Source organism: Callospermophilus lateralis, chromosome 14, assembly GCF_048772815.1.
Source record: "Callospermophilus lateralis isolate mCalLat2 chromosome 14, mCalLat2.hap1, whole genome shotgun sequence".
Taxonomy (NCBI): domain Eukaryota; kingdom Metazoa; phylum Chordata; class Mammalia; order Rodentia; family Sciuridae; genus Callospermophilus; species Callospermophilus lateralis.
The window spans coordinates 51,477,346-51,502,946 of NC_135318.1; the positions used below are offsets into that span (position 1 = coordinate 51,477,346).

At 32.5% G+C, this 25,601-nt stretch overlaps 1 protein-coding gene and 1 non-coding gene across 2 annotated transcripts in view; both read right to left on the bottom strand.

The window, feature by feature from the left end:
• The window catches only part of Vps54 (VPS54 subunit of GARP complex), an 87,233-nt gene that overhangs the window by 19,804 nt on the left and 41,828 nt on the right, over window positions 1–25,601 (bottom strand). Inside the window, exons 8-15 of the mRNA XM_076832503.2 lie at window positions 24,038–24,164; window positions 22,825–22,932; window positions 20,480–20,535; window positions 18,208–18,304; window positions 9,178–9,518; window positions 3,318–3,447; window positions 2,496–2,677; window positions 1,632–1,744 (exon numbers count right to left, since the gene is read on the bottom strand). Coding sequence (XP_076688618.2) covers window positions 1,632–1,744; window positions 2,496–2,677; window positions 3,318–3,447; window positions 9,178–9,518; window positions 18,208–18,304; window positions 20,480–20,535; window positions 22,825–22,932; window positions 24,038–24,164 — 1,154 coding nt within the window. The remainder of the gene's footprint in view (window positions 1–1,631; window positions 1,745–2,495; window positions 2,678–3,317; window positions 3,448–9,177; window positions 9,519–18,207; window positions 18,305–20,479; window positions 20,536–22,824; window positions 22,933–24,037; window positions 24,165–25,601) is intronic.
• LOC143380891 (U6 spliceosomal RNA) lies at window positions 2,084–2,189 on the bottom strand. The gene has a single exon (XR_013088760.1). It is a non-coding gene; the product is annotated as a U6 spliceosomal RNA (small nuclear RNA).

The following is a 25,601-nucleotide window of genomic DNA, read 5'->3' on the forward strand; positions in this document are numbered from 1 at the left end:
ATTCTGTTTGTATAATAGTAGACTTCAAAGACTGAGCTTTCAGAGAAAGAAAACAAGTCCTAGCTGTCTGGCATGGTACCTCACATAATAGGTTATCAATAAAATACAGCTTGCAAGACTAGATGAGTGATAAGTTATGAAGGCTTTGTTTTGCTAGTATCATATAATCAGTTAAAAATTGCAATCTGACATGGTTACCCATTTAAAATAGTCACAGAAATTTACATATTTAAAATATTAAGAGAAATTTATGTAATTCCTTCGATTCGATTCTTCTCTCTGTCCTATATGAATGAATCTATCTATAACCAGCCCTTAATCCCTTCCCTCATGTCATAATGGTAAGAGATAGGCTTTCTCTTGAACTCTGGATTCAATTCTAGCTGCTTCTTATTTCTCTTAGGCATGAAAATATAATTCAGCTTCCTCTGACCCAAAACAAACAACAAAAAAAATCTCTTCTCTCAACTCTTTGAGTGGATTAAGGAAACAATCTAATTTCTCAATCTCTCTAGCTACCACTTCATCACCCACTTTTCCTTCACAACTAATCTTTATTGATAAAGTGGGCTACATTTGTCTAGCCTCCCTTAGCAATGAATTGCCCACTGACACTATCACTCCACTCAATTATCGATACTGTAAACTTTCTTCTACATATCAAATCAATGGTCACTAACTGTATTTTATTCAGTCTCTTGTAGCAAAGTTGTATTTTATGCAAATGTGAAGTATACAATTTGAAAATATAGCTATGTAAAAACACTAAACTTTAATTAAAAATGCATAAAAATTTGAAATAATGCAATTGCCTTCCTTCATTAAATGTATTAAAGTTCATAATTTCAGAATGCATTAAAAATCAATTTACATTATCAGATGACACCATTTTAACAAACATATGTCCTAGTTATTCCATCTATTTCTTTTGAAACCCAACTGGTATTTGATAATCAATGACAATTTTCTTCCTATCTCTTTGGTCCTTCTTTTTTCTTATAGTTCTTCACATTTTGGGTTTTGTTACGCAATTGTTTACATAATAATAAGAAATGTCACACTGTGAAAATAGAATAACTTCTAAGTTGAAATCTTAAAAATGAAATATATAGGTGGGGGCTGAGGTTGTGGCTCAGAGGTAGAGCACTCGCCTATCATGCATGAGGCACTGGGTTCAATGAGAAAATAAAATTAAACCTTTAATTTTTTTACTTCTATTTTTATGAATTTCTTCCTATCTCTCTGGTCCTTCTTTTTTCTTTTCCCATAGTTCTTCACATTTTGGTTTTTGTTATGCAATTGTTCACATATTTTTGGTTTTATTCATTAAACTTAGTGTCTTTAAAATAGAATCATAACTGTTATCTTTGCTCCATATGATACAAAGTGGAAGCTAATTAGTGTTCACTGGATGTAAAGCACATCATCCAGGGTCTAGCATATGGTTACACTAATAAGTATTCAAAATTATTATTATAAATTAAAACAAATACTTTTCCTGTAAAATACTTAATTGGAAGATTTAGTTTTAGGTTTTTCAATAGGTATTCTCAATTAAAGCAACATTAAACATTCTTACAAAATAAACAAATAATAAAAAATTGGAAGAAAGTGTGTGGAAGAACACATACCCCCTGATTTTTTTTCAGGTAAAGCAATCTTTCCATCTGATATAGAATCAACAAGATCCTGAAATTCTGCAGGAACATCAGCTTGCTTCCAGCGCTCATTGTCTAAGAGGAGGCTATTCAAAAGATGAAAGAAAAGTAAACTTTAATAATGTTTCAATATCATCTTCCTTGGTTGATAAGAAAGTAGAGCTTAGCTCTACTTTAAATTAAACTTTATTTTTTTAAAAGCATAAAGACAATAACCAAAGTAAACATTTAAACATATCTTAATTTCTGTACTAGAATTGTTCCAGGAATCATCCTCATCAGAGTCTATTACTCTTCTTCTGTTGAATTTAACTGCAGTTTTCTATTTGTTGGCTTACTTTTTCAAAGATTTCTATTAAGCCTTGTTCTGATATCTTTCCAACGAGTAGTCCATCTCTCACCATCTGTATAAGGTTATTTTCTACAAAAGTATAGAGTGCTTCATGAATACACATGTCACCCTTGCACAGGGGCCATGCTTATCTTCTCTGTGTTATTCCAATTTTAGTGACTACTTAAGATTTTATAAGTGCTGGACACTTTAATTGGAATCATTCATAAACAGTATTAATACTTTTATACCTCTTAGCCTACCCAATAGTGATGAAACATAATTTACTTAACTTTGAGTTAAGAAACAAGTCAATCTTCCAGATAGGCACTTTTACATAAGTAAGCATTCTAACTCCACTTTGAAAAGTCAAAAGGTAAATTTTAACTCCATAATCTGTCTTTAATTAAAAAAAAAAAAAAAGCAGAAATTTTGGCTAGTCAATTAATTTATTTTTAAAATGTAATTGTGTTTTTACAAAGAAAAAAATTACACAGTAATGATACCTGAGCTTGGTTTTTCTCTCTTCATGAAATCTATTTACAAATTTATTAGCTTGGCTTTGAAGTGCTCCAAGTAATGACATGCTTTTTCTTCCACAGATCTGTTCTGTCTCTAAAATGAATGTTTCCATTAATCTAGAAAGTGTAATAAATTCCGTGGAATTTAACTTCTCAAGAAAACCATCCTAAATTTTAAAAAATAACACAAAAATCACGATGGAAGTTAATATAAAACCAAATATGGATGAGCTATAAAACCAACTAAGTTTAATAAATTTCAGTATTAATTATCTTCTTCTATAATATATTATATAATAATATATTAATTACTTTTGTAATTAATAAAATTTATTTCTTAACATTTTAAATGAAATTTCCCAATATTTCATTTCTAAAAACTGAACATGAAAAGCTTAAGATGTCTTGAATTTGATTGATTCCTTTATAACTAATACAGTAACTTAAATGAATTCAGGTCATTGTATAACTTTTTCCACCATCCTGAAGTTTAACTTTGTTTGACCACATATATACACGTGCATATATGAAACAGCATCTTACATTCATATTAATTACTAAGGTGTTGTATTTTGTAGTGAGTCCTTTATTTATTTGAAAATAATACTTAAATCATTTTTCCTATTTCTTTAATTATTTTACATCTTAGCACTTCTTTCTACAACACACCAATATCATTAACTTTATTGTTAAAATTATAAAATGCATTACAGGGAAAATACAGATATAAGCAAAGACATAATTCTGGATCTCTAACCTAACTATCCTACATATAAATATAAAATATGTAAAGTATTATGAAAATACCTTTGCTCTTGACATGAGAAATTTGACAGCTCGATCATGACATATATCTGAGGCACTATACAATAACTCTTGGATATTATTTGCCAGCTTCCCCAGCTCTAAGTCAGTTAATTTCATGTCTTCACTGACCCTGAAAATGATACAATGAGATTTAGGGAAAACTGTTTGTTAACACAGTTCTCCATAGGTGATATAATCAACAAAAAAGGATAAACACTTGAAAATTCACATTTGAGGAAGATTTTGTGATATATCCAATTTTAGCAATGATTCAGAAAATAAAACTTGAATAATAAATTTTAACTTTGAAGTTTATGATTATAGAACATCTTTAATCATGCTCAGATAATGTGGTAGCTGTGACGGTAGTTTTGGCAGAACAGGGGTTGTACATAGGCACTTAGGAATAACACAGCAGAAGGAAGAAGGAAGGAATGTTATATGACAAGTGGCCCTCTTTCCATTCAAAATTATGAATTACTTAATATTAACTTGTATTTACTTAATGACTGAGCATTTAACTGCTAGGAACTTGGAGGGAATACAATTTATAAGAGGAAATACATATTTTTCAATTTTGAAGGGAAATGTATGATCAGGTTTTTAAGCATTTTCCCCTAGGAATATACACATAAAGACCAATGATTTCATTTTAACAGTTCAGTTTACTTTTACCATGAGTCAAGTAAAATGTCTTACTGTTTTTCTCCCATTCTGTTAAGTTACAACAATTTTCAAAGAGGGTTTGATGTATGTATATGAACTAGGTTAAGGTATTATGGTAAGTTATTACTTACTATCCTTCAAATTTTCAATATCACTATGTTCATTTACTAATGCTTTAAAATAACAGATTGATATTCTTAAAATATTCTCAGGAATCGTGTATTGTTTAATTCCCTTACTCTGAGGCAGGCAGATATCTATTTACAGATGAGGACACTGAATTTTAGAAAGCTTAAGTAGTTTATCTTAGGTCAGTGGTTACAAAGAGTAGGACTGGGATCCAGAATTAGGCCATATCTAATTGACTATACTTTCTCTACTATAACATTTATTTCTGTATAAACCATCTAGTAATATTTCAATAATAGGTCCCTCAGAAATGTCTACTTAAACCTCAAATTTAGTATTAAAGTTCCATTTTCTGTAAAAATTACTAAAATTTGCCCATGAAACAGAATGATTAAAGAATTTTGAAGTCTTGGCTGTATGCTACCAATTCACAAAGATATAAATGGAAAACAGCAAATAAAACCAAGTGAAGGGCTGGGGTTGTGTCTCAGGGGTAGAAGGGTTGTGGCTCAGCGGTACAGCTCTTGCCTAGCACGTATGTGGCACTGGGTTCAATTCTCATACTGCATATAAATAAATAAAATAAAGTCCACTGACAATTAAAAAAATATTAGCAAACAAACAAGTAAAGTCTTTTAAAAGTAAGATGGCAAACAGAAAAAGCTGGAAACTTTTTTTTTTTTAAATAGTTGTAGATGGACAGCATGCCTTTATTTTATTTACTTATTTTTTTAAACTAAGGATCCAACCCAGTGTCTCACACATGCTAGGCAAGCGCTTTACCACTGAGCTACAACCCAGCCCCAGCCCCAGGAAAAGTTTAAAAGAATTTTTTTAATTAGCTATAATTTTGCTTTTCAAAAGATTTCTTTTTATTTTGTAAGTTTAATTGCCTAACTTTCATATCACTGGAAAAAAGCAACAAACAAATCCAAACATAATGCAGGATTTCCACTTCTGAATGTATATCCAAAAGATCTCAAACATACATTTGCACACCCAAGTTCATAGCAGAACTATCCAAAATACCTAAGATGTAGAAGTAAACAAAGTGCTGACATATGAATGAATAAACAAAATGTGGCAAATTCATATAATGGAATATTATTCAGCCTTAAAGGAAGGAAATTCTGACATATAAGACACATGGATGAACTCCAAGGACATTATGCTACATAAAATAAGCTGGTTACAAAAAACCAGTATGATTCTACTTTTATGCAGGAACTAGAATGTTTAAATTCATAAAGACAGAAAGTAGTGGTGGTTGCCAGTGGCTGGGGAGAAGCAGAATGGAGAGTTGTTATTGCTTACAGTTTCAGTTCTACAAGATGAAAAAGTTTTGGAGATTGATTTCATGAAGTGAATATATTTAACACTATTGAATTGTACTCTTAGAAATTATTAACATAGTAAATTTCATTTTTATTACAATTAAAAATGAAAACTTAAAATTTTTTACATTAATTAAAACTCTACAACTCAAATAATTTCCACAATTTTCCTTTCCTATTTCTGCCTGGAAGAGTATTTACTCTTCTGTGTCCTAGTTTGCGCTGCAATAAACTTAGAAAATTGTAAATTACTTTCAGATATAGGAAAATCTACTAATAAAGTTAAAATATCAGATATCATGTTTACACATTCTACATTCACTACAATTTTATACTACAAAAGTATTGAATAATAGAAATAAGGTGGGCGCAGTGACATATGCCCATAATCCCAGTGGCTCCAGAGACTGAGGAAGGAGGATTATGAATTCATAAAGCCAGCCTCAGCAAAGGCAAGGTGCTAAGCAACTCAGTGAAACCCTGTCTCTAAATAAAATACAAAAATAGGGCTGGGAATCTGGCTGGCTTAGTTAGTGGTTGAGTGCCCCTGAGTTCAATCCCCAGTACACACACACACACACACACACACACACACCAAAAAAAAAAAAAAAGTGTGTGTGTGTATATATTCAAATAGTTTTGTATGAAAACACTAGTTATGTACATACATATACATATATTATACTACAAAAGTACTGAATAATTGTCAGAAATAGTTTGTATGAAAACCCTAGTTAGGTATACACATATTCAATTAATTCGTTGCCCCTCTGGGCTAGATAGTTCCCAGACATTCATGTGCCTGTTGAACATAGAGGAAACTATCTATAGAATCTATCTTTCGTTCTGGGGTAACGTATGAGTGGAGAAAGCCAGAGAATGTTCTAAGTATAAAGTAAGCCACAATGAAGATAAGCGGGAGGGAATAAATACTATGAGACTACATCTGGTTTAAAAGAACCTCAAATTCAACTATGGCAGACTGCTATTTATATTTCAGTATTCGTTCTCTCTTCTGCAATAATAAAGAGTTTAAGCAGGACAAATAGCCAACAAGCTAAAGACCCAACAACAAGCTCAAGCCTCCCTTCCAGCTACATATAGTTATATGATAACCTTCTGGCCTCTAGGATGGAAGTGAAAGTAATAAGTGCAAATTGGGGGTTGTGCTCTTAAAAAGAGCAAAAAAAAAAAAAAAGGACAAATATCACAAACACAATGTTGAATTAAAAAAACAGACACAAAAGACTATCATATATATATATGATTCCACTTATGTAACTATGACTTCCACTTATATAAAGTTTAAAAATTAGAAAAGCCAATAATTTTATTAAAGGTTCCTTTGAAGCAGTAGCATAGTGTGTCAATGGATTTTTCTGAAGAGTTGAGAATATTCTTTTTCCCCCCAATATTTTGGTTTTTAGTTGTAGTTAGACACAATACCTTTATTTTATTTTTATATGGTACTGAGGCTCAAATCCAGTGCCCCACATGTGCTAGGCAAGCACTCTACCACTGAGCCAAAACCCCAGCCCCAAGAGTTGAGAATATTCTATTTCTTGACCTGAGTGGTCGTTACACCAATGTTTTAACTTTGTGGTAATTATTTGAGATGAACACATTAATAGTTGCATTTTCTCAAATTTGCATATATTCCAATGAAAAAGTTAAAAAAAGAAAAAAGGAGGGTACAACTCTTGTCATCTTCTTGCTATTAGGGATGTAGATGAGATGATAAAAGCTGAAACAGCGTCAGAAATAGTGATGCACATCTGTAATACTAGCTACTTGGGAGGCTAAGGCAGGTGGGTCCCAAATTTGATCCTCCTGAAAACTTAGCAAAACTCACTTGTCTCAAAATAAAATTTAAAATGGGATGGGAATGAGCATGGTGGCACAAGCCAGTAATCCCAGTGGCTCTGGAGGCTGAGGAAGGAGACTTTCGAGTTCAAAGCCAGCCTCAGCAAAAGCGAGGCACTAAGCAACTCAGTGAGATCCTGTCTCTAAATAAAATACAAAATAAGGCTGGGGATGTGGCTCAGTGGTCAGGTGCCCTTGAGTTCAATCCCCAGTACAAAAAAAAAAAAAAAATGGGGGTGGGATGGCGATGTAGCTTAAAGGTAAAGTGGCCTTAGGTTCAATTCTCAATACCAGGGGATAGGGAAAAAGCTAGAATATAGCCTTAGACACAAATGGAAGCTACATGCTGCAGAAGGAAAGCTGCCTTTTCAAGTGAGGCTCCCCTATCTCTGAAATGTTACATGACAGAAATAAAATTATTTACTATTTAAGTAAAATTCCCTATTACATTTTTATATCTCTTTGAATAGCAATTTTAGGCTATACCCTTCCTTTTATAAGTATGAAAATATTAGCCAAAAAATGAATATAGAGTTCAGTAGTTGTTTTGGTAGGAAGTGGTGTTATAGTTGGCTTAATACTGTAACTATGACTTCCATAAACTCCTAGAGCACAGGTTGATTATGTAAAGATTAGCAAAAGTACAAAGTCTTATTATTCTTAACAACATCTAAATTCAAACCTTTTAGGCCACAAAATTTTATTGGCTTTGTTTTGTCTTTTAGATACCAGAGATTACTGGAATACCTCATGAGCTTTGAATGTGGTCTATGGATGTGGTAATAATCCATCACTGTTTTCTTATATTTAATTGGTATAGTATGATTATGTAGAGAGTACTCTTGTATTCTGGAAGTACATACTATAATATCTGAGATAACAGGGCATCATGCCTACAACCTCCTGTCAAATGATTCAGAAAAACATTAACATGAGAGACAGGGAGAGGAGAGTGAAAGAAAAAAGGAGGGAGACAGGGCTGGGGCTGTAGCTCAGTGGCAGCATGCTTGCCCAGCATGCTGAGGTACTGGGTTCAATCCTCAGCACCATGTAAAAATAAACAAATAAAATAAAGGCATTCTATCTGTCTACAACTATGAAAAAAATATTTTTTTAAAAGGAAGGAAACAGAAGGCAATGTGATAAATTAACAATTGGGCAATCTGTAAAATGGATATATGAGAGTGTTTTTGCACTATCATGACAACTTGTCTATAAATGTGAACTTCAAAATAAGTTTTAAAAAAATAATGTTTAAAAAGAAAGCATGGTGCACTTAGAAATTCATGTCTTTGAAAAACCAAAAGTTGTGTATCAATAGATCTTTGCTATACATAAAATACAAAGGTGAGAAAAACAAAGAGGGCTGGGATTGTGGCTCAAGTGGTAGAGTGCTCACCTAGCATGTGTGAGGCACTGGGTTCAATCCTCAGCACCACATTAAAAAAAAATAAAGATATTGTGTTCACCTAAAACTAAAATAATTAAATATTAAAAAAAAAAAAGAAAGAAAAATGACCAAAGCAATAACAGACCTAGGTTCAGGTCAAATTCTGACACTAATGACAAAGTTCTCAGGGCATCAGTAGCCATATCACTGAAATAAGGGCATTCAATTAAATAATTTAATAAATTAAAGTTTCTTTCCTGCCTTAAAATTATATAATTTTTCCATTATCTTCAAATCTCACCTCTGTACCTTTCTTCTATTTTCAAAGAGAATGTTTAATAAAATTAATATATTTTTGATAAATTCCAAGATGAAAGTTTACGTTTTTTTAGTAAAATGAATATTCAATCTTACTGAAACTATTAATAAAATGATTTAATAAAAATCTTGCCAATTTGGCAACAATCACTATACTCACATAATATCCACACCTCCTGGAGTAGCAGATGATGATGTCTGCTCTTTGCTAGACGAAGAATCAGTAGTACATTCTGGTTCAGATACTGAATCACTGCTGCAGGGCTCACTATTTGGAGATGCATTTCTTTGCGAGGTAGTGTCAACTACTGTAGGTGCTAATTCGCCCTCACTGAATGCATCACTTATAAACATGCCTTCATGGATTAAATAAGCCACTTCTGTATCCAGCGAATTATCTTTTGCAACATTTTTCTGCTGTGAAATCTCCTCCAATTCTCGAGTCCTTTGGTTTTTGTCAAGAACTGAGAGAACAACATTGTGAATGATATTCAATGTTGCCTAAAAAAAAAGGATACATTTTTAAAGGATTTAAAATATCTTGTGAATTCTGTACACTAATTTTGAACATCTAACATAAATGAGTCAAGGTCATGTACACCAGAATTTCTACACAGTAACAGCGATTTGTAAAAACAAAACAAAACAACAACAACAACAAAAAAAGAACTGCCCAGGAGAAAATAGGTTCAATAAAGCTTAGTGATTATATATATATTTCTTTTGGTACCAGGGATTAAACTCACAGTCACTTAACCACTGAGCCACATTCCCTAGCCTTCTTTATTTTTTGCTTTTGAGATAGAGTCTCACTAAGTTGCTTAGGCTAACCTTAAACTTGGGATACACCTGCTCAGCCTCCCAAGCTGCTGGATTATAGGCATGTATTACCATGCCTGGCTTAGTTATTTTTTTTTTAAATGGAATTCTTAAAATATATATTTTTCTAACCTCTTATGCAGGCTACACCAGTATATCATAACTTGCCTATGAGAGAATCATATTAGTTCATACGCCTGCTTAAAAAAAAATAATTCTTATTCCTTACCACATCTAGGCTATACCTAGATTTCTCATCTCTCCTCATCCCTTCTCTCACTTATTCACTGTGCACTAGACATTCTGGTTCCCTTTCTAGTCTTCTAATATTCCAACATGATTCCCATCTCAGTGCCTTCCCTGCTGGTTCTATGCAGAACACTGTGTGAAGTTTGGTCCTTGCACACTTCTCATCACACAGGTTCTGGCACAAATAGGAACTGTCCTCAAAGAGGCCTTGTCTCACTCTCTTCCCAGCTACTTGTTTTTTTTTTTTTTTAAGAATATTTACTATTGTCTAAAATTATCTTTTTAATTTGTTCTAGGTCTCCTTCTGCTGCATTAGCTCCACGAGCTATTATAAGGCTATAACCTAGAATAGTGCTGATAAATAAGAAGTTCTCAATAAATATTAATTATAATTAATGTCTTTGTGGACTATTAACAAATAAAGGATTATTTGCCCAATTTAAATTCAAGATTGTGTTCTCATAATTTCTTGCTCCCTTTCTTTAAAGCCTTGATTTCTTTTTAAGGGATCTACATGGTTCTAGAGAAGCAAACTCTAACTTCAATTCTTCAAAGTCAGCTTAGGGTCCACGTTAGTAAAATCAGCACTTGGAACTATCAAGGTCTTAGCTTAAAGGTAGACAGATTGAGAATTGCAGAAAAACAAAGCCAAGACTTGATGACATCATCAATATTTCTATTAAGCACCTAAAGGCTGACCTATCTCTCTCTTTTTTTTTTCAGTTATATGAGCTAATAAATCCTCTTAATTGAGACATCAAGTTGTGTATTGCATTACTTGGAAAGGAAAGCACTCTGAAGTGATACAAAATGTTACAGTATACAGCAGATATAGCTTTAAAGAATCTTAGTATAAAATTGTCTAATAACACTGCCTTTCCCCCTCTTTAATTATCATTAACTTCTTTGCTGTCACAAATCTGCTGTTTGTTATAGTCCACCACTGCTGCTTATAATTCCCATTACTGTCCAATTTTTCATGCACAGATTTCTCCAATCTTTGTTTTGCCTTTCTTTTTCATTCTTCTGTCTTGCTGACTTTCTTTCTTAGCATTTCTTTTTATTTTTAATTTTTTAAATAATAACAAGACAGTGATGAGGGACAAGATCTTTCCTGCCCAATTTCTCTATACCTCCCTATCGTATAGCAGTCATGCTATTCAAGTGAAATTGAGCTCATTTTTCACCTTCAGTCAGTATACTTTCAACCTCCTTGCCTCACAATTAGTTCACACAAGAAAAGCCAGACCTAAACTAATTCACACATAGCATTTTCCTGACCACAGTGACTGGGCATATAACCTAAATTAGTTCAATTAATTAAAGCCAAGGACATTCATTTGTTCTTGTTCTATGTGGTGTAGTGTGCAAATGTGGCAGACCTGGAACTGATGGAGCCAACAAGAAAAACGAAGACAAAGCTTAATAATAAAGAAACTAACCTTGAGAACCAAGACAAAAAAACATGCATATAGCCCATCTTCTCTTGTGCTATTTTTAGTTATCTTAAGTTTTTTTATTTCTCTTAGTCTTAAACTCATTTGAATACTTTTCCCTTTGAACTGACAATATCAATTGAAACAGTAAATTTTCCATATAATCAGTATTAGGGCTTCTCCTTTACTGTTTTTACCATATCTACAATTATAAAGATTTGGTGATTACTTTTCTCCAAGTCCAGGGCTATTCATGTTTAAGGATGCCAGAAAACTGGTCTCCAAGAAACATTTTACAATGTATATTAGGTTCAATAGTAGGTACATGATTTACTTTCTGAACTATTAGGAAACTCACATTTAAACTTCACATTTAAAATAAACCAGGTCAGATAAACCAAATACAATTTTCCAACTGAGAATAGAATACATTAAATATTCTGATAATTATATTCATAAGTCTGTAAGATGATAGATTAAGGTTATTTTCCATGCAACAAAGTGAAAATTTAGGAACTAAAACCTTGCAAAGAATGTAAGTTCATTTTAGGACTATTCGGGTTTTTTCATTATACAAATAGGCCTAATCTATGGAGTTCATACAACAAACAAGGATTTTAATAAAAATTCAAAATACAATGAATAGTAAAGATGAACAAAGCATGGAGGGGTCATACTTTCTGATTTCAAAACTTACTACAAAGCTACAGTAATCAAAACAGTGTGGACTAGCATAATGTCAGACATATAAACCAGTGGAGATGGCCCTCATATAAATGGTAAAATGATTTTTGACAAGGGTGCCAAGACCATTCAATGAGAAGGAGAGAGCCTTTTCAATAAATGCTGCTGGGAAAACTGGGAATTCACATGCAAGAATAAGACCCTTGTCTTTTTTTTTTTTTTTCCATCCTAGAATATTGGCCCTATTTGTCTATAGCCTTGTGGAGAAGGACCCAGTGCTGGTAAAAACTGCTGAAACTTACTTAAATTCTCAACAGGTCACATTGTGGCATTATGTCAAGCTTGAGCTGGTTCCTCCAATTACTGCTGAGATTCCTACAGCTATCAGAGCCTAAAAAATTGGTGAATAAGTATTCAAACTGGTACCTTCAAACAGCTCACAGTTAAGAAAGCTGTGCTGAATAGTATGAATGTGGTTTTATATCAGAGAGATCATAGGCAACCATGGCAGAGTTGGCTATGTTTGAAGACAAATCTTTAGTATTTCATTATATCCAATACATTATTCGAGTGTTCTTGGACCATATGTGATCAGCAGCTATCTGAATAAAATGTGTAAAAAAAAAAGTAGATCCTAGTGGAAGAAATTCAGATCACAAGGACTCTACCCTCATGAATGAATCATCACCCTAACAATGATTTGCATCAGTGGGTTGAGTCTGGTAGGGATGTATTACTTCCCTCAAAAGCAGATGGTTATAAAAAGAGGAGCCTGGCTCCTTGATTCCTCTATCTCACCTTATGATTTCTTCCTTACATATTCAACCATTAGGGCTACAGATGTGGCTCAGTGGGGAGCACTTGCCTAGCATACATAGGCCGTGGGTTTCATCCTAGAACCACTACAAGTTAAAAATCCTTTAACATATTCCCATCTTTGTGATGCCATCCACCATGAGATTCAAGTATATACACCATGCTCTTGAACCTTCAGTTAAGTAAACTTCTTTTCTTTATAAAGTACTCAGGTTCAGATATTTTGTTAAAAACAATACAAAATGCACTAGGATAACCACCCATAGAGATATTAGTTCAAACTGATACAGTGGAGCATACCTATAATCCCAGAGACTTGGGAGGCTGAGTCAGGAGAAACACAAAGTTTGAAGCCAGCCTCAGCTACTTAACAAGATCTTGTCTCAAAAATAAAAGAATAAAAATGACTAGGGATACATAGTTCAGTAATAAAGCACTCCTGGGTTCAACCTCTAGTACTGGAGGAAAAAAAAAAAGAAAATTTAATTCAAAATAGATAAAAAACATAATACCTAACGTTATAAAATTCTTAGAATAAAATCCAGGGTAGCTTTAAGACACTGGACTGGCATTGATTTCTTGGATATAATGCCAAATACACAGGCAACAAAAGAAAATACAAGTAAAAGGTTCTATACCAAAATAAAAACTTTTTATGCATCAAAAGATACCATTTAGAGCTGGCATGGTAGTGCACACCTTTAATCCCAGAGGCTCAGGAGGCTGAGGAAGAAGGATTGTGAGTTCAAAGCCAGTCTCAGCAACTTACAAGGACCTTAAGCAACTCAGCGAGACCCTGTCTGTAACAACAACAAAAAAGGCTAGGTGGTTAAGCACCTCTGGGTTCAATCCCTAGTACCAAAAGATACCATCAACAGAGTGAAAACCTAACTCATGGAATTGGACAAAATATTTGTAAATCATGTATCTAATAAGGGGTTAAAAAATCCAGGATATATAAAGAACTTTTACAGCTCAAAAGAAAACAACCCAATTAAATAACAGGCAAAGCATTTCTCCAAAGAAGCCATACAATAAGCGAATGAAACAATACTCAACATCACTAATCATTAGAGAAATGCAAATTAAAACCACAGTGAAATACCAGGACAAACTCATTAAGATGGCTCAAACCATAAAATAACAAGTGTTAGTAAGAATCTAGAAACACTGTGCACTATTAGCAGAAATGTAAAATGGTACAGTTGCTATGGAAAACAGTAAGAGTCCCTCAAAAAATTAGAATTACAGTATGATCCAGTAATTCCATTTCTGGGTATATTTCCAAGCAGGCACTCAAAGAGATATTTATGTCTATGTTCAATGACAGCATTATTCACAATAGCCAAAGACAGAAGTAAATCAAGTGGCAGACGAATGAATAAACTAAATGTAATATAAACATATAATGAAATGTCATTCAGCCTAGAAAAAGAAGGCAATTATAATCATGCTACAATATGAATGACACTTTGAGGATATTAGGCTAAATGAAATACGCCAGTCACAAAAGGATAAATATTGTATGATTCCACTTAAGTCAAACTCAGAGAGACAGAAAGTAGAGTGGTGGTTTCCAGGAGTAAGAGGAAAAATAAGGCATTGTTTAATACTTTTTTTTGCAAGGTAAAAGAAGTTCTGTGAGTTGGGGTTGGGGTTCAGAGGCAGAGCACTTGCCTAGCATATGTGGGGCAATGGTTTCAATCCTCAGCACCACATAAAATAAACAAAATAAAGAAGTTGTGTCCATGTATATTAAAAAAAAAAAAGTGGAGCATGATTAAAAAAAAAAGTTCTGAGACTGGATGGTAGTTAGGGCTGCACAAGATGAATAAGCACAATGCCTCAGAATTGTACACTTAACAATAAATTTCATGTTATGTTCATCTTACAATAAAAATTTAAAAATATATACTAAAACAATTAACAGCAATATAGATCCTTGAGCCATTAATAACTGCTCAAAGGAAAATTTTCAAACCCCAATCTTTTCATTGTTTATCCATTCAAAAATATTACTAAAATATTCTGTTGCTTTAACATCTTTTTAAAAATATCATTTACTTTAATATTAAAGTGACATAAAAATGTATTTTGTTTTTGAGAAATAAACACAAGAACATAGGATAGCAAATTTCTTTTATATATATATATATTTTTTAGTTGTAGATGAACACCAAATCTTTATTTATTTTGATGTGGTGCTAAGGATGGGACCCCCAGTGCCTCATACATGCGAGGCAGGTGTTCTACCACTGAGCTATAGCCCCAGCTTGCAATTATTTACCCTGATAAATTAAACAAGAAAATTAAATACTATGTTATTCCTGTTAACATAATAAACACTATTAAAAAGCAAAACAACTTTTTATGATTGTAAATAATGCTTCTCTTAAAAGAAAATTTATGGAAAACAGAAGAATAAAAGTTTTAAATGACATGTGATCCAACCACCTAATATAACCACCAAAAATATAAGCTCTGTTTTATGAACAGATAAAAAAAATATTTTTTGACATAGCTGAAATCACACTATATAAGTAGGTCTCATATCTTGCCTTTTCATTTAATATTATAATGTACCCATTTTAGGCCACACTGGGTAACTTAGTGAGACCCTGTCTCAAAATAAAATTTAAAAAAGGCTGGAGACAGTGGTAGAGTTGCCCCTGGGTTCAATTCCCAGTGCCACAAAGGAAAAGAAAAACAGCTCGTAATTATGTAATTAACATTATTTTTTTGTGAATAATTCCTTATAGAATCACAAACTTTTTTCAAGGCAAAAAGTACCATATTTGAAGGTTACATGTCATATTCAAAGATGTTCTACATAATTACAAATTTAAGTGGCTCAAATGTGAAAACAAGAAATCATATAACTATGATAAATCACAGTTCCTATGCTGTGTAGACATCAAATAATACTTCTACTTAGTTTCAGCACACAGTCTAAAAGTGGAATCATTACTTTAAAAATTACAGGAAAAAAAAGTTTGCCAATTCTACACTACGTAATTTAGGAGTTCTCTATATCTGTAATACAGATGTAACAAGGTCATAGAACCTAAGAAAAAGTAGAAACATGGTCTAGTTCTTAAACAATTAATAGAGCCAGACTTGCTGTCTTTCATCATCAATGGGTTGTGAGATCTACAATTTGATCCCACCATTCTCAAGCATTTAAATTAAGCACATTCTATAAAACTTGACTGACCCTGATTGAAAAGCTTCTACATATAACTCAGCATTGCTCCAATGTCAGTAAAGAAAATCCATGTGGTAGAGAAGTACCAAAGTCCCCAAGATGATTTCATATGGTACTCATGAGAAGCTAGGGGTGTTAACTAGCAATACAACACAATACTGACACTTAATAACTCAATATCAAACTTAACAAATGGCCCCTTTAAAAACTGCATTCAATAATTTTTAATGACTATATTTTTATTAAAAAACAGCTATCATATGTTAGTGATTACTAAACTCTGGATCTAGAATATCCCAAAAAGGCCCATGTGTTGTTCAAGGCTTCGTCCTTGTTACAATTGCATATAAGGTGTTCCCCAAAAGCTCCTGATAATGCCAGAACATTCAGAGATAAAATGATTAGATTATGAGAACTGTAACATGATCATTCAATCCTAATTTGAATGGACTGATTAGGAGGTGACTGTAGTAGGGTGGGGCATAGTTGGAGGAGGTGGGTCACTTGGGGGTGTGCCCTGGAAGAGTGCATCTTTCCTGTGGCTCTTTCCCCCTACCTCCCTTTCTGCTTTCCTGTTGCCATGATGGAAGTAGCTTCCCTTTGCCAATGTCCCCTCTTAGGACGTGCTGCCTCACCCTGGGCCCAGAGTAATATAGTCTTTACCTCTGAAACTGTGAACCAAAATAAACTTTTACTTCTCTTAAGTTTTTCTTGTCAGGTATTTTGGTTACAATGACAGAAAAGCTAACTAATGCAGTCCCTATTGTAGCAATTTTCAGAGGTGGAGTTTTGGGAAGTGATCATGAGGGCTCTAATTTTATCAATGGATTAACCCACTGATGAATTCATGACTCAATGAACTACTGGAAGGTGGTGGAAACTATATGGTGGAAGAGAGTAAGTTCTTGGGGGCATTCCCTTAGAGACTATATCTTGTCCTTACCCTCTTTCTCCACCCAACACTTTCTGCTTTTGGTAGTCATGAGTTAATAGTGAACATCTATACTCCATCTTATCCTCCCTGCCACAATGTTGTACCTCATCATCAGCCCACAGCAATGGGGCCAAGCAACTAAGGACTGAAACCTCTGAAACCATGAGCCAAAATATATCTTTACTCCTTTGTTTTTTCTCAGGTATTTTGTCACAGTGCCAGAATGCTGACCTACACAGTGATTCTAACCCATATGTATTATAGTTTGTGGCATTTTTTCTTAAAAAAATGGCATGTGTTCTTGTTCTTATATTAAATGGCTTAAAATTAAATGGTTTCGCTAAAGAGACAAATGTAATATATGATGTTTGATTGTAACTTAGAACAGAAAAATGAAACAAAAACCTATAATAATGGACATTGGTGAGATAATCTGAATATGAACAATGTTAAAAAATAATATTATATCAACATCAAACTTCTAGGAAAATTAGTTGTTTGGGATGAGTTTTTAGTGTTTCACAATATTGAACCTCTATATAATCTAGAGGGATTTGAGCATCATAAGAGTACAAGAGGAGATGGGTGTGGAAGGTCTGTAATCCCAGCTACTTGGGAGGCTGAGGGAGGAGAACTACAAATTCCAGGCCAGCCTGGACAAATTTTGTGAGACTCTGTCTCAACATAAAAAATAAAAGGAGCTGGGAATGCAGCTCAGTGGGAAAGAACCCTTGGGTTTGATTCCCAGTACCAAAAATTAAAAAAAAAAAAAAAAAAAAATCACAGGAGGAAAAATTATTATTTAATATTTAATACCAAGTAAGCACTATAATATTTCTTTTTAACGTAGAACCATTCAAAAGTATAAGAATTTCCAAAATACTAGGCACTTCAATTCTTATTCAAAACCAAGCCTCTTTAGAAAAATTACAAAAATAAACTAATTAAATTTTATTCTAGCTCAATTACATACATACATACATACATATATACACAAAGAATGATAAAAATTGTAGGGATATTCTGGACAAACTTATGTAAGCTTACCTTAACTCTCTGAAGGAAAATTTTAAACTTAGAAAAAATATCCTTTAACAGGTCAAACCACTGGGGAAAATTCAACATTCTCATCTGATCTGCAAGCCTACAATAAAATAAGAAAAATAATGATTATCTCTGGACTAATAGGATAACATCTACAAATGGGAAGAATCTATCTAAATACTATCTAGTAACAAAAACAAAATGCGATTTTATCTAGATCTCTAATGTAGAATTTTGAGTTGAAGGCATCAATTACCAGAACAACTTCTACTTGTTTAAAAATCTTTAAGATTAATGTAAGTAAGTATGCTAATATATAAACTTTATCAATATATCAGTTCATGTGAACATGTTTTGTGACCATTGAAGGAATAAACCATACAGAAATAAAGCAATTTTGGCAAAAAGTAAGGGTATCTTCTGGAATAAAAATAGAAATGTAATATCTCCCTCAACAAATTTAATGACCTGTTTTTCTAACTACAAAGTACTTTTCTACATCTGAGAAGTAATATAACATGATGGTTAAGAACATGGGCGCTGGAGCCATGCTTCCTTGATTCAAACTTTCAGCAGCTTAATGGAATTAATTATTAGCTATGTGAGCCTATCAAGTGATCAGTCCTCATACTCCCATTTTTTCATCTTAACATGGGAAGAGTAATAAAATCTCCCTTATATAGTTTTATAAATAAGTTAAAGCAATGCATGGTACTTTTAAAATATGCTATGTAAGTAGGAGTCTATATTTATTATTTGATAGATGACAGCAATCAATAATTTCAAAAATGAAATAGATTAATGCAAAACAGAATTCCACAAAGATATTTTCATAGTACTAAAATGATTTATTACTCTAAATTTTTAATAAATGCTGCTGAAGCCAAAAGTTTATTCTCAAAAAATATGCCTATACTAGATATACTAAAGTTCCCTACTTAAAGTTGAAAAAATTCCCTACAGGAGAAGAAAATGAAGTCAACAACTCTCAAGTGTCAATGACTTACATTTTCTAGCTATTATTCCTTTATTATATTTGCTTCAGCTAATTCTGAAATTGATTTCATAATCTTCATTCTGTGGGTTTGGGCAAGAAAAACTTCACAGTTGTCTTTACATTATCATTCATGTTTTAGGCCAGTATGAATAAAGTTTAGATATGCAGATGTATGAGCAGTTCAGTCATAAAATACTTATCACTAGTCTCAAAATAAAAGAACAGAAACTTCCAAGGGAAAAACCAAAAATTACAGACAGGCAATTCAAAATCAAATTCTCAAACTCTTCCATGCCAATGATTAGTTTGGCTTCAATTACATAGCTGAATAACTTAAACTTAATACTTGCTATCCAGCTGAAATGATTATCTTCAATTTCCCAACTTTGTATCTACCTTCTATCCATCTCCCACTCTCCTCTCTGACCCATGAGGCCAACCTGTTGGGCTTGGCCAATGAGGAGCCCTTAGAAAGGCTAGAAGAAGAAAGACACAGTCGTCACTCCTTATTTGCAGTTATATGTTCTGCAGTTTTGGTTACCTGAAGTCCAAAAATAGTAAATGGAAATTTTCAGAAGTAAACAAATTATAAGTTTTAAACTGTGTGCCATCCCAAGTAATATAATAACTTGCACAAACCCAATCCTTCCCACCCAGGACATGAATCATCTCTTTGTCCAGTCTATCCATCCTATGTATGATACCTTCCCATTAGTCACTTAGTAGCCTCTCATTTATCAGATCGACTATGTTGGTTCACAGGGTTTATGTTTAAGTAAGTAACCTTTATTTCACTTAGTAATGGCTCCAAAGCACCACAGTAATCACACAAAGGAGGCAGCAGGGTATAAACACGGAAGGATAGATTAAATGGGGTACATGGGAAAAAACAAGATATACAGAGGCTTCAGTACTATCTGTAGTTTCAGGCATCCACTAGGGATCTTGGAATGCATCTGCCTGCAGATAAGGGAAGACTATACTGTACTTAGTCTCTTCCAGTTTCTTCCCTGAAGCATGACCTCAGAATGACTGTTTCCTTTATTCACAACAGAGCTTTTTCTCAATTCTTTTCCTAAACTCTGACTTTCTCCTGAATTCCAGTAAGTGCTCTTTCTTTGTCTTTTAAAGGTATTACACTGTCAACTTGTGATTTTCTTATATCCTGCCCCATACCTTGGTTAATAATTCCTTCACTAAATTCTCTTTAAATTACTCTAATTAGTATGTGTCACCTTTTCCCTGACTGATAACCACCAACCTATATAAAATACTTACTTCATAACAACATCTGTGTCTATTTCTTCTATTTGTGAAACCTTATTAATCACACACTGCAAGATTTAAGAAAAAACAAACACAATTTAATTAATTGTCTTTAGAATCCCAAGTACTCCACGTTCCATCTGTACATCAAAAATGACTCGCTGACTACAATAATCATTTCAACAGACATTTCTTGTACCTCTTAAACACAACTCAAGGTAATAGAAAAACTGCAGCCATGACCCTTAGCCCATTAAATAATTATTTCAGAGTATGCTTGAACTGTAACAATTAAAATGCCCTACTATTTAAAACTGTTCCAAATCATACACCAGCAAAACAGAACTGTAAAGCTTATAAACAATGTATAAGTTTAATATTAAAATCACCAAAGAGGGGCTGGGGTTGTGGCTCAGAGGTTGAGCGTTTGCCTAGCATGCGTGAGGCACTGGGTTCAATCCTTAGAACCACATAAAAATAAAATAGAGATATTGTGTCCACCTATAACTAAAAAATAAATATTAAAAAAAAAATCACCAAAAAAATGCATACTGGAAGTTTGTATTTTCTTGCAATACATGCAACAACAATAACAAAAAGTTTAAAAAGGGTAACAATAAATGCTTAAGCCGGGCTGGGAATGTGGCTCAAGTGGTAACGCACTCTCCTGGCATGTACGGGGCGCTGGGTTCAATCCTCAGCACCACATACAAATAAAATAAAGATGTTGAGTCTACCGAAAACTGAAAAATAAATATTAAAAAATTCTTTCTCTCTCTAAAAAAATAAAAAAATAAATAAAAAATAAATAAATAAATGCTTAAGCCTCAGGAGAAATATATGGAATTAAAATAGCAGTTAATTTTTTGTAAGTATATGAAAAATCATACAAATTATGCTTTCAGTGCAGTTATGGAGTACATTTGTTCAACTGCCAGTACCCAGAGCTGCCCTGTTCCTGCTCTCTGCCCAGTAACTATTGGTTTTTTTGGCTTCACATTATGTAATATTTATTTACATAATTCTGAGTTATTTATTGTCATTGCTGCATAGTATTCCACTGTATAAATATACCATAATTCTATTTATCCCTTTTACTGATGATGGAATTTGGGTTGTTTACAGTTTTTATTATAAATAGCATTGCCATGAATATTCTCCACTGTGTTTTGATGAACTTATTTAAGTATTTCTTTTGAGTGAAAACCTAGGAATAGAAATATAGGTTCTAATATATGTATACTTAAGTAGCTACTGAACAATTTCCCAAAGTGCTTAAACCAATTTAAAAATTCAGTGTTTGAGTAAAAAAAGAGAGTCACTACATTTTGTTTGTTTGTTTATTTTATATACACATTAAAAACTCTCATATGGCTGGGCATGGTGGTACATGCCTGTAATCCCAGATCCAAAGATCAAGACTAGCCTGGGCAATTTAGCAGAACCCTGTCTCAAAAAATAAAAAGGGTTGGGGATTTAGCTCAGTGGTAGAGCACCCTTGGGTTTAATCCCCAGTACCACACTGGAGGACAAAAAAAAAAAAAAGCAAAAAAACCCAAACCAAAAAACCCTCATATTCATATAAATGCATTCAATCTAATAAATGACAATGATTGATTAAACCTAATAAACACAATTTAAATTATATCATCCTTTATCTGAGTAAAACAAAAAATAAATAAAGATCAGGAAAACTAAAAAATATGTATTTTAGTTTATAATTTCTTAGAGAACAGAGTAAAAAGAAGACAAATATTTGTCTGCTGACAGTGTGAATATGAATTTGTAAAATCTTTCTTACTTGGCAATTCAGTTCTATGTATCAAACTACTTAAATATACTTTTCACTGTGACCATTAACTCTACTTTTGAGAATCGGTCCAAGTAAATAGTCTTAAATATGAAAACCAAATTAACTTTATACCAAAGATGTTTTCAGTGCCATTTACAATACCAAACTGAAAGTGACTAAAATATCCCACATGTAAGATAGGCTAAAAAGACTTATTCAACATAAATGTAATGAAATTTTATGTAATTATTAAAACTAATGCTTCTGAAGACTTACATAATAGTACAAGAAAATACTTAAGTTGATTCTAACTGAAATATATATCCAAATTCATGTGCACATTATGACAAACAATTTTAGAAAACCAGTTAATGAACCTCACATAGATTTAGTCTTAAAATGCTAATCTTGGCTGCTAAGCCCATTTTTTTCTTATATTTTTCCATATTTTCAATTTTTAAATAAAAGAGCAAGTATCACCATTATAATGCATACCGCATATTACTAGATAACATAAACTTCACAAAAATTCCAGACCACATATCAAAGAAATATGTACAATTACCTGTTTAATGATATTCTTTGCTGTAATAATCATTTCTTCACCATAAATTTCTAAAAAATTAAGTTTTCTTTGTTTTAAAAGTCCAAATACAAGAGATACTAGTCTTTCCTATTAAAATAAAATAAAAATATGTAATTTCACATTTTAAATTTGAAATATTTAGACATAGAAATATTCAGCATTAAGAATTTTGTTTATTCTCAGATCTCCATCCTGAAATGTAGTACTTCTTGAAGACTGAAAAATCCCTCCTACAGCAATCTTATAATCAGATTTTTGTAGCCAATGTTATAAAACAGACAAACCCCACTCCACCACATGGGATCAAATGAAGCTGTTTTGGAGCAAAACAATACAAGGGTATTTTTGATCCACTTTCCATAAAAAAAAAAAATATTCTTCTTAAACCTGGATAACCAATAGTACTTCCTGAGGCCTGTGTTGTTGTTGTTGTTTTAAAATATTTTCTTAGTTGTCAATGAACATTTATTTTATTTAGTTATATGTGGTGCTGAGAATTGAACCCAGTGCCTCACACATGCAAGGGAAGCACTCCACCACTGAGCTACAACCCCACCCAGCCTAAGCCCTGTGTTTTTAAATTCATGTTCTAGAACAGTAGAGTGAAGAGATGGACTCTTAATTGAAAAGTCAACCTCTAACACATACATGTCTTTAATTACTTGGGCTGTTATTAGTCAAGACCTTTTGGATACTGTTTTTAACCAGTTACTGGCAATGATTAGCATTGAGAAGGTATCAGATAAGTGAAGCCAGGATATGATACATTTATATATGTATATACAAGAAACATGTTCACAATAGGCATTCAATGAACTTGAGTGACCAATAAAATTACCATATACAATGATTACTTTTTACAAAAGATGAATGTCAGCAAATGAATGCACACATGGACTATAAATTTATTCATTCATCTTATACCTATATTTTAAACTTGATTTATAAGCTACAAAGACTTCATGTTAACTCTTATTTCTGTATAAGTTATAAAATAATTTCATTCTCTAATATCACAAGGTACTGAACACTTAACGGTACTAATAATGGACTTCATAGGTCTGATAGTCCCTAATAGTCAAGGTAATTTTGTTCATTAAAATCTGAAGTAAGCAAGTATTCTAAACTAAGGCTGTTAGTAATTAACACTTGGCAATGACAGTGATTTCATTCTGTATTTCAAAACACATACCTCTTCTAAAACTTGACAGTCATCTTCCAGTGGTCGATTTAAATCACTATGAGAGTAAGTAGAAAATTCTGCAATCATCATTTTATCTATCAGTTTTTCTAATTCACAAAGCTGTGATCCCAAATGCCTACAAAGGGAAGAGAAAAATGCAATATATAAAAAATATATTTTAAAAATCATAAGTTCACTCTAATTTCAAGAGAACTAGTATGCAAAACTATTTTAACTGATAGTACCTGTGCAATAATACAATGCTTTAATAAAATGGAGACCTTTAATAAGCCAAAATAACTACAATAATTTCACTTATTCTTAGAATTTTATTTTTTTATATTTAACCTCTGAACAGTTTAATGTGTTCTAGAAAACTTGGTTACTTGGTAAATCTTATGACTGCTTTTCACAGATAAAATATTCAGATATTCTTACTCCTTTCTTCACTAACCATTTGCTAAACATCAGTGGTGGTAGTGCCATAGTCATTTATTTGTTCAACAAATTTGAGTGCCTACCATGTGCCATACCCTGTTTTAGGTGGATAAAAATTATCTGAAGCAAATAGGTAGACTGTTTCAATCTGTCATGATCAGTTTGAGTTATTACACACCAGTCCTCAGATCATTAAACTCAAAGTCATTAAATTACATGACTGAAAATGTAAAAAGTACTTTCACATACCTCGGGATTTTTGCCACACAATCTAATAGCTTCATAAAAACAATGAGCTGAAAAAAACCTAGACAACTTATTTGACTTAAAGTATTGAAAAACTTAAGTGAAATAAGCTAGTGGAAAGTCTATTTATCCCTCTAGGGGAAAAAAAATTCTTTTAGTGTAATTCTTTGTTTTAATTTATCAGTTAAAAATATTTTGTAATTATTTTTAAAGCTCTATCGTGGGTGGGGGATATAAATATAGTGAAAGGAGTACCTGCCTAGCATGTACAAGGGCCCTGGTTCAATCCTTACCATAATAAATAAATAATGAAATGCTCTTTTGAGGTAATGTGAAAACATTTAAATATTTCATTTAAATACTAAAGTTACTTAATACTTTATAAATTTTTAAAATTGTTTAAAAATATATGTGCAACATTTACTTGAAAAAGAAGTTCTTTATGTTAGCAATGATCTTTACTGAAAAAGACAGGATGTAGTACAATTTTTAAAAAAATTAGTTACAGTCATTTGATTTTGGGGGCAGAGATATTATTCTTTTATAAACAACTTCTGGTAAGTAGGGTGAGTGATAATTTTGAAGCAATATAAGTGAAATAATGGGTAAGTTTTCATGTGAAATAGAAAATTATATTTCTTATATCTATTTAGAAAATTGATAAGCTTCTTATAAATGGCACCAATATCTCACAATAAATCAATTTAGAACGCATGCTCTAGTATAAATTAAAACATTATCTTAAGAAGAATTTGGCAATATCTACCAAAATTAAAAAGGCAATTACCATTTGACCTAGGAATTGGACTTTTGGAATCTTATCTCTAAGATGCACCAGCAAAAATAGAAAAAAAAAAACAAACCACAATTTAGTAACATTGGTAATTGT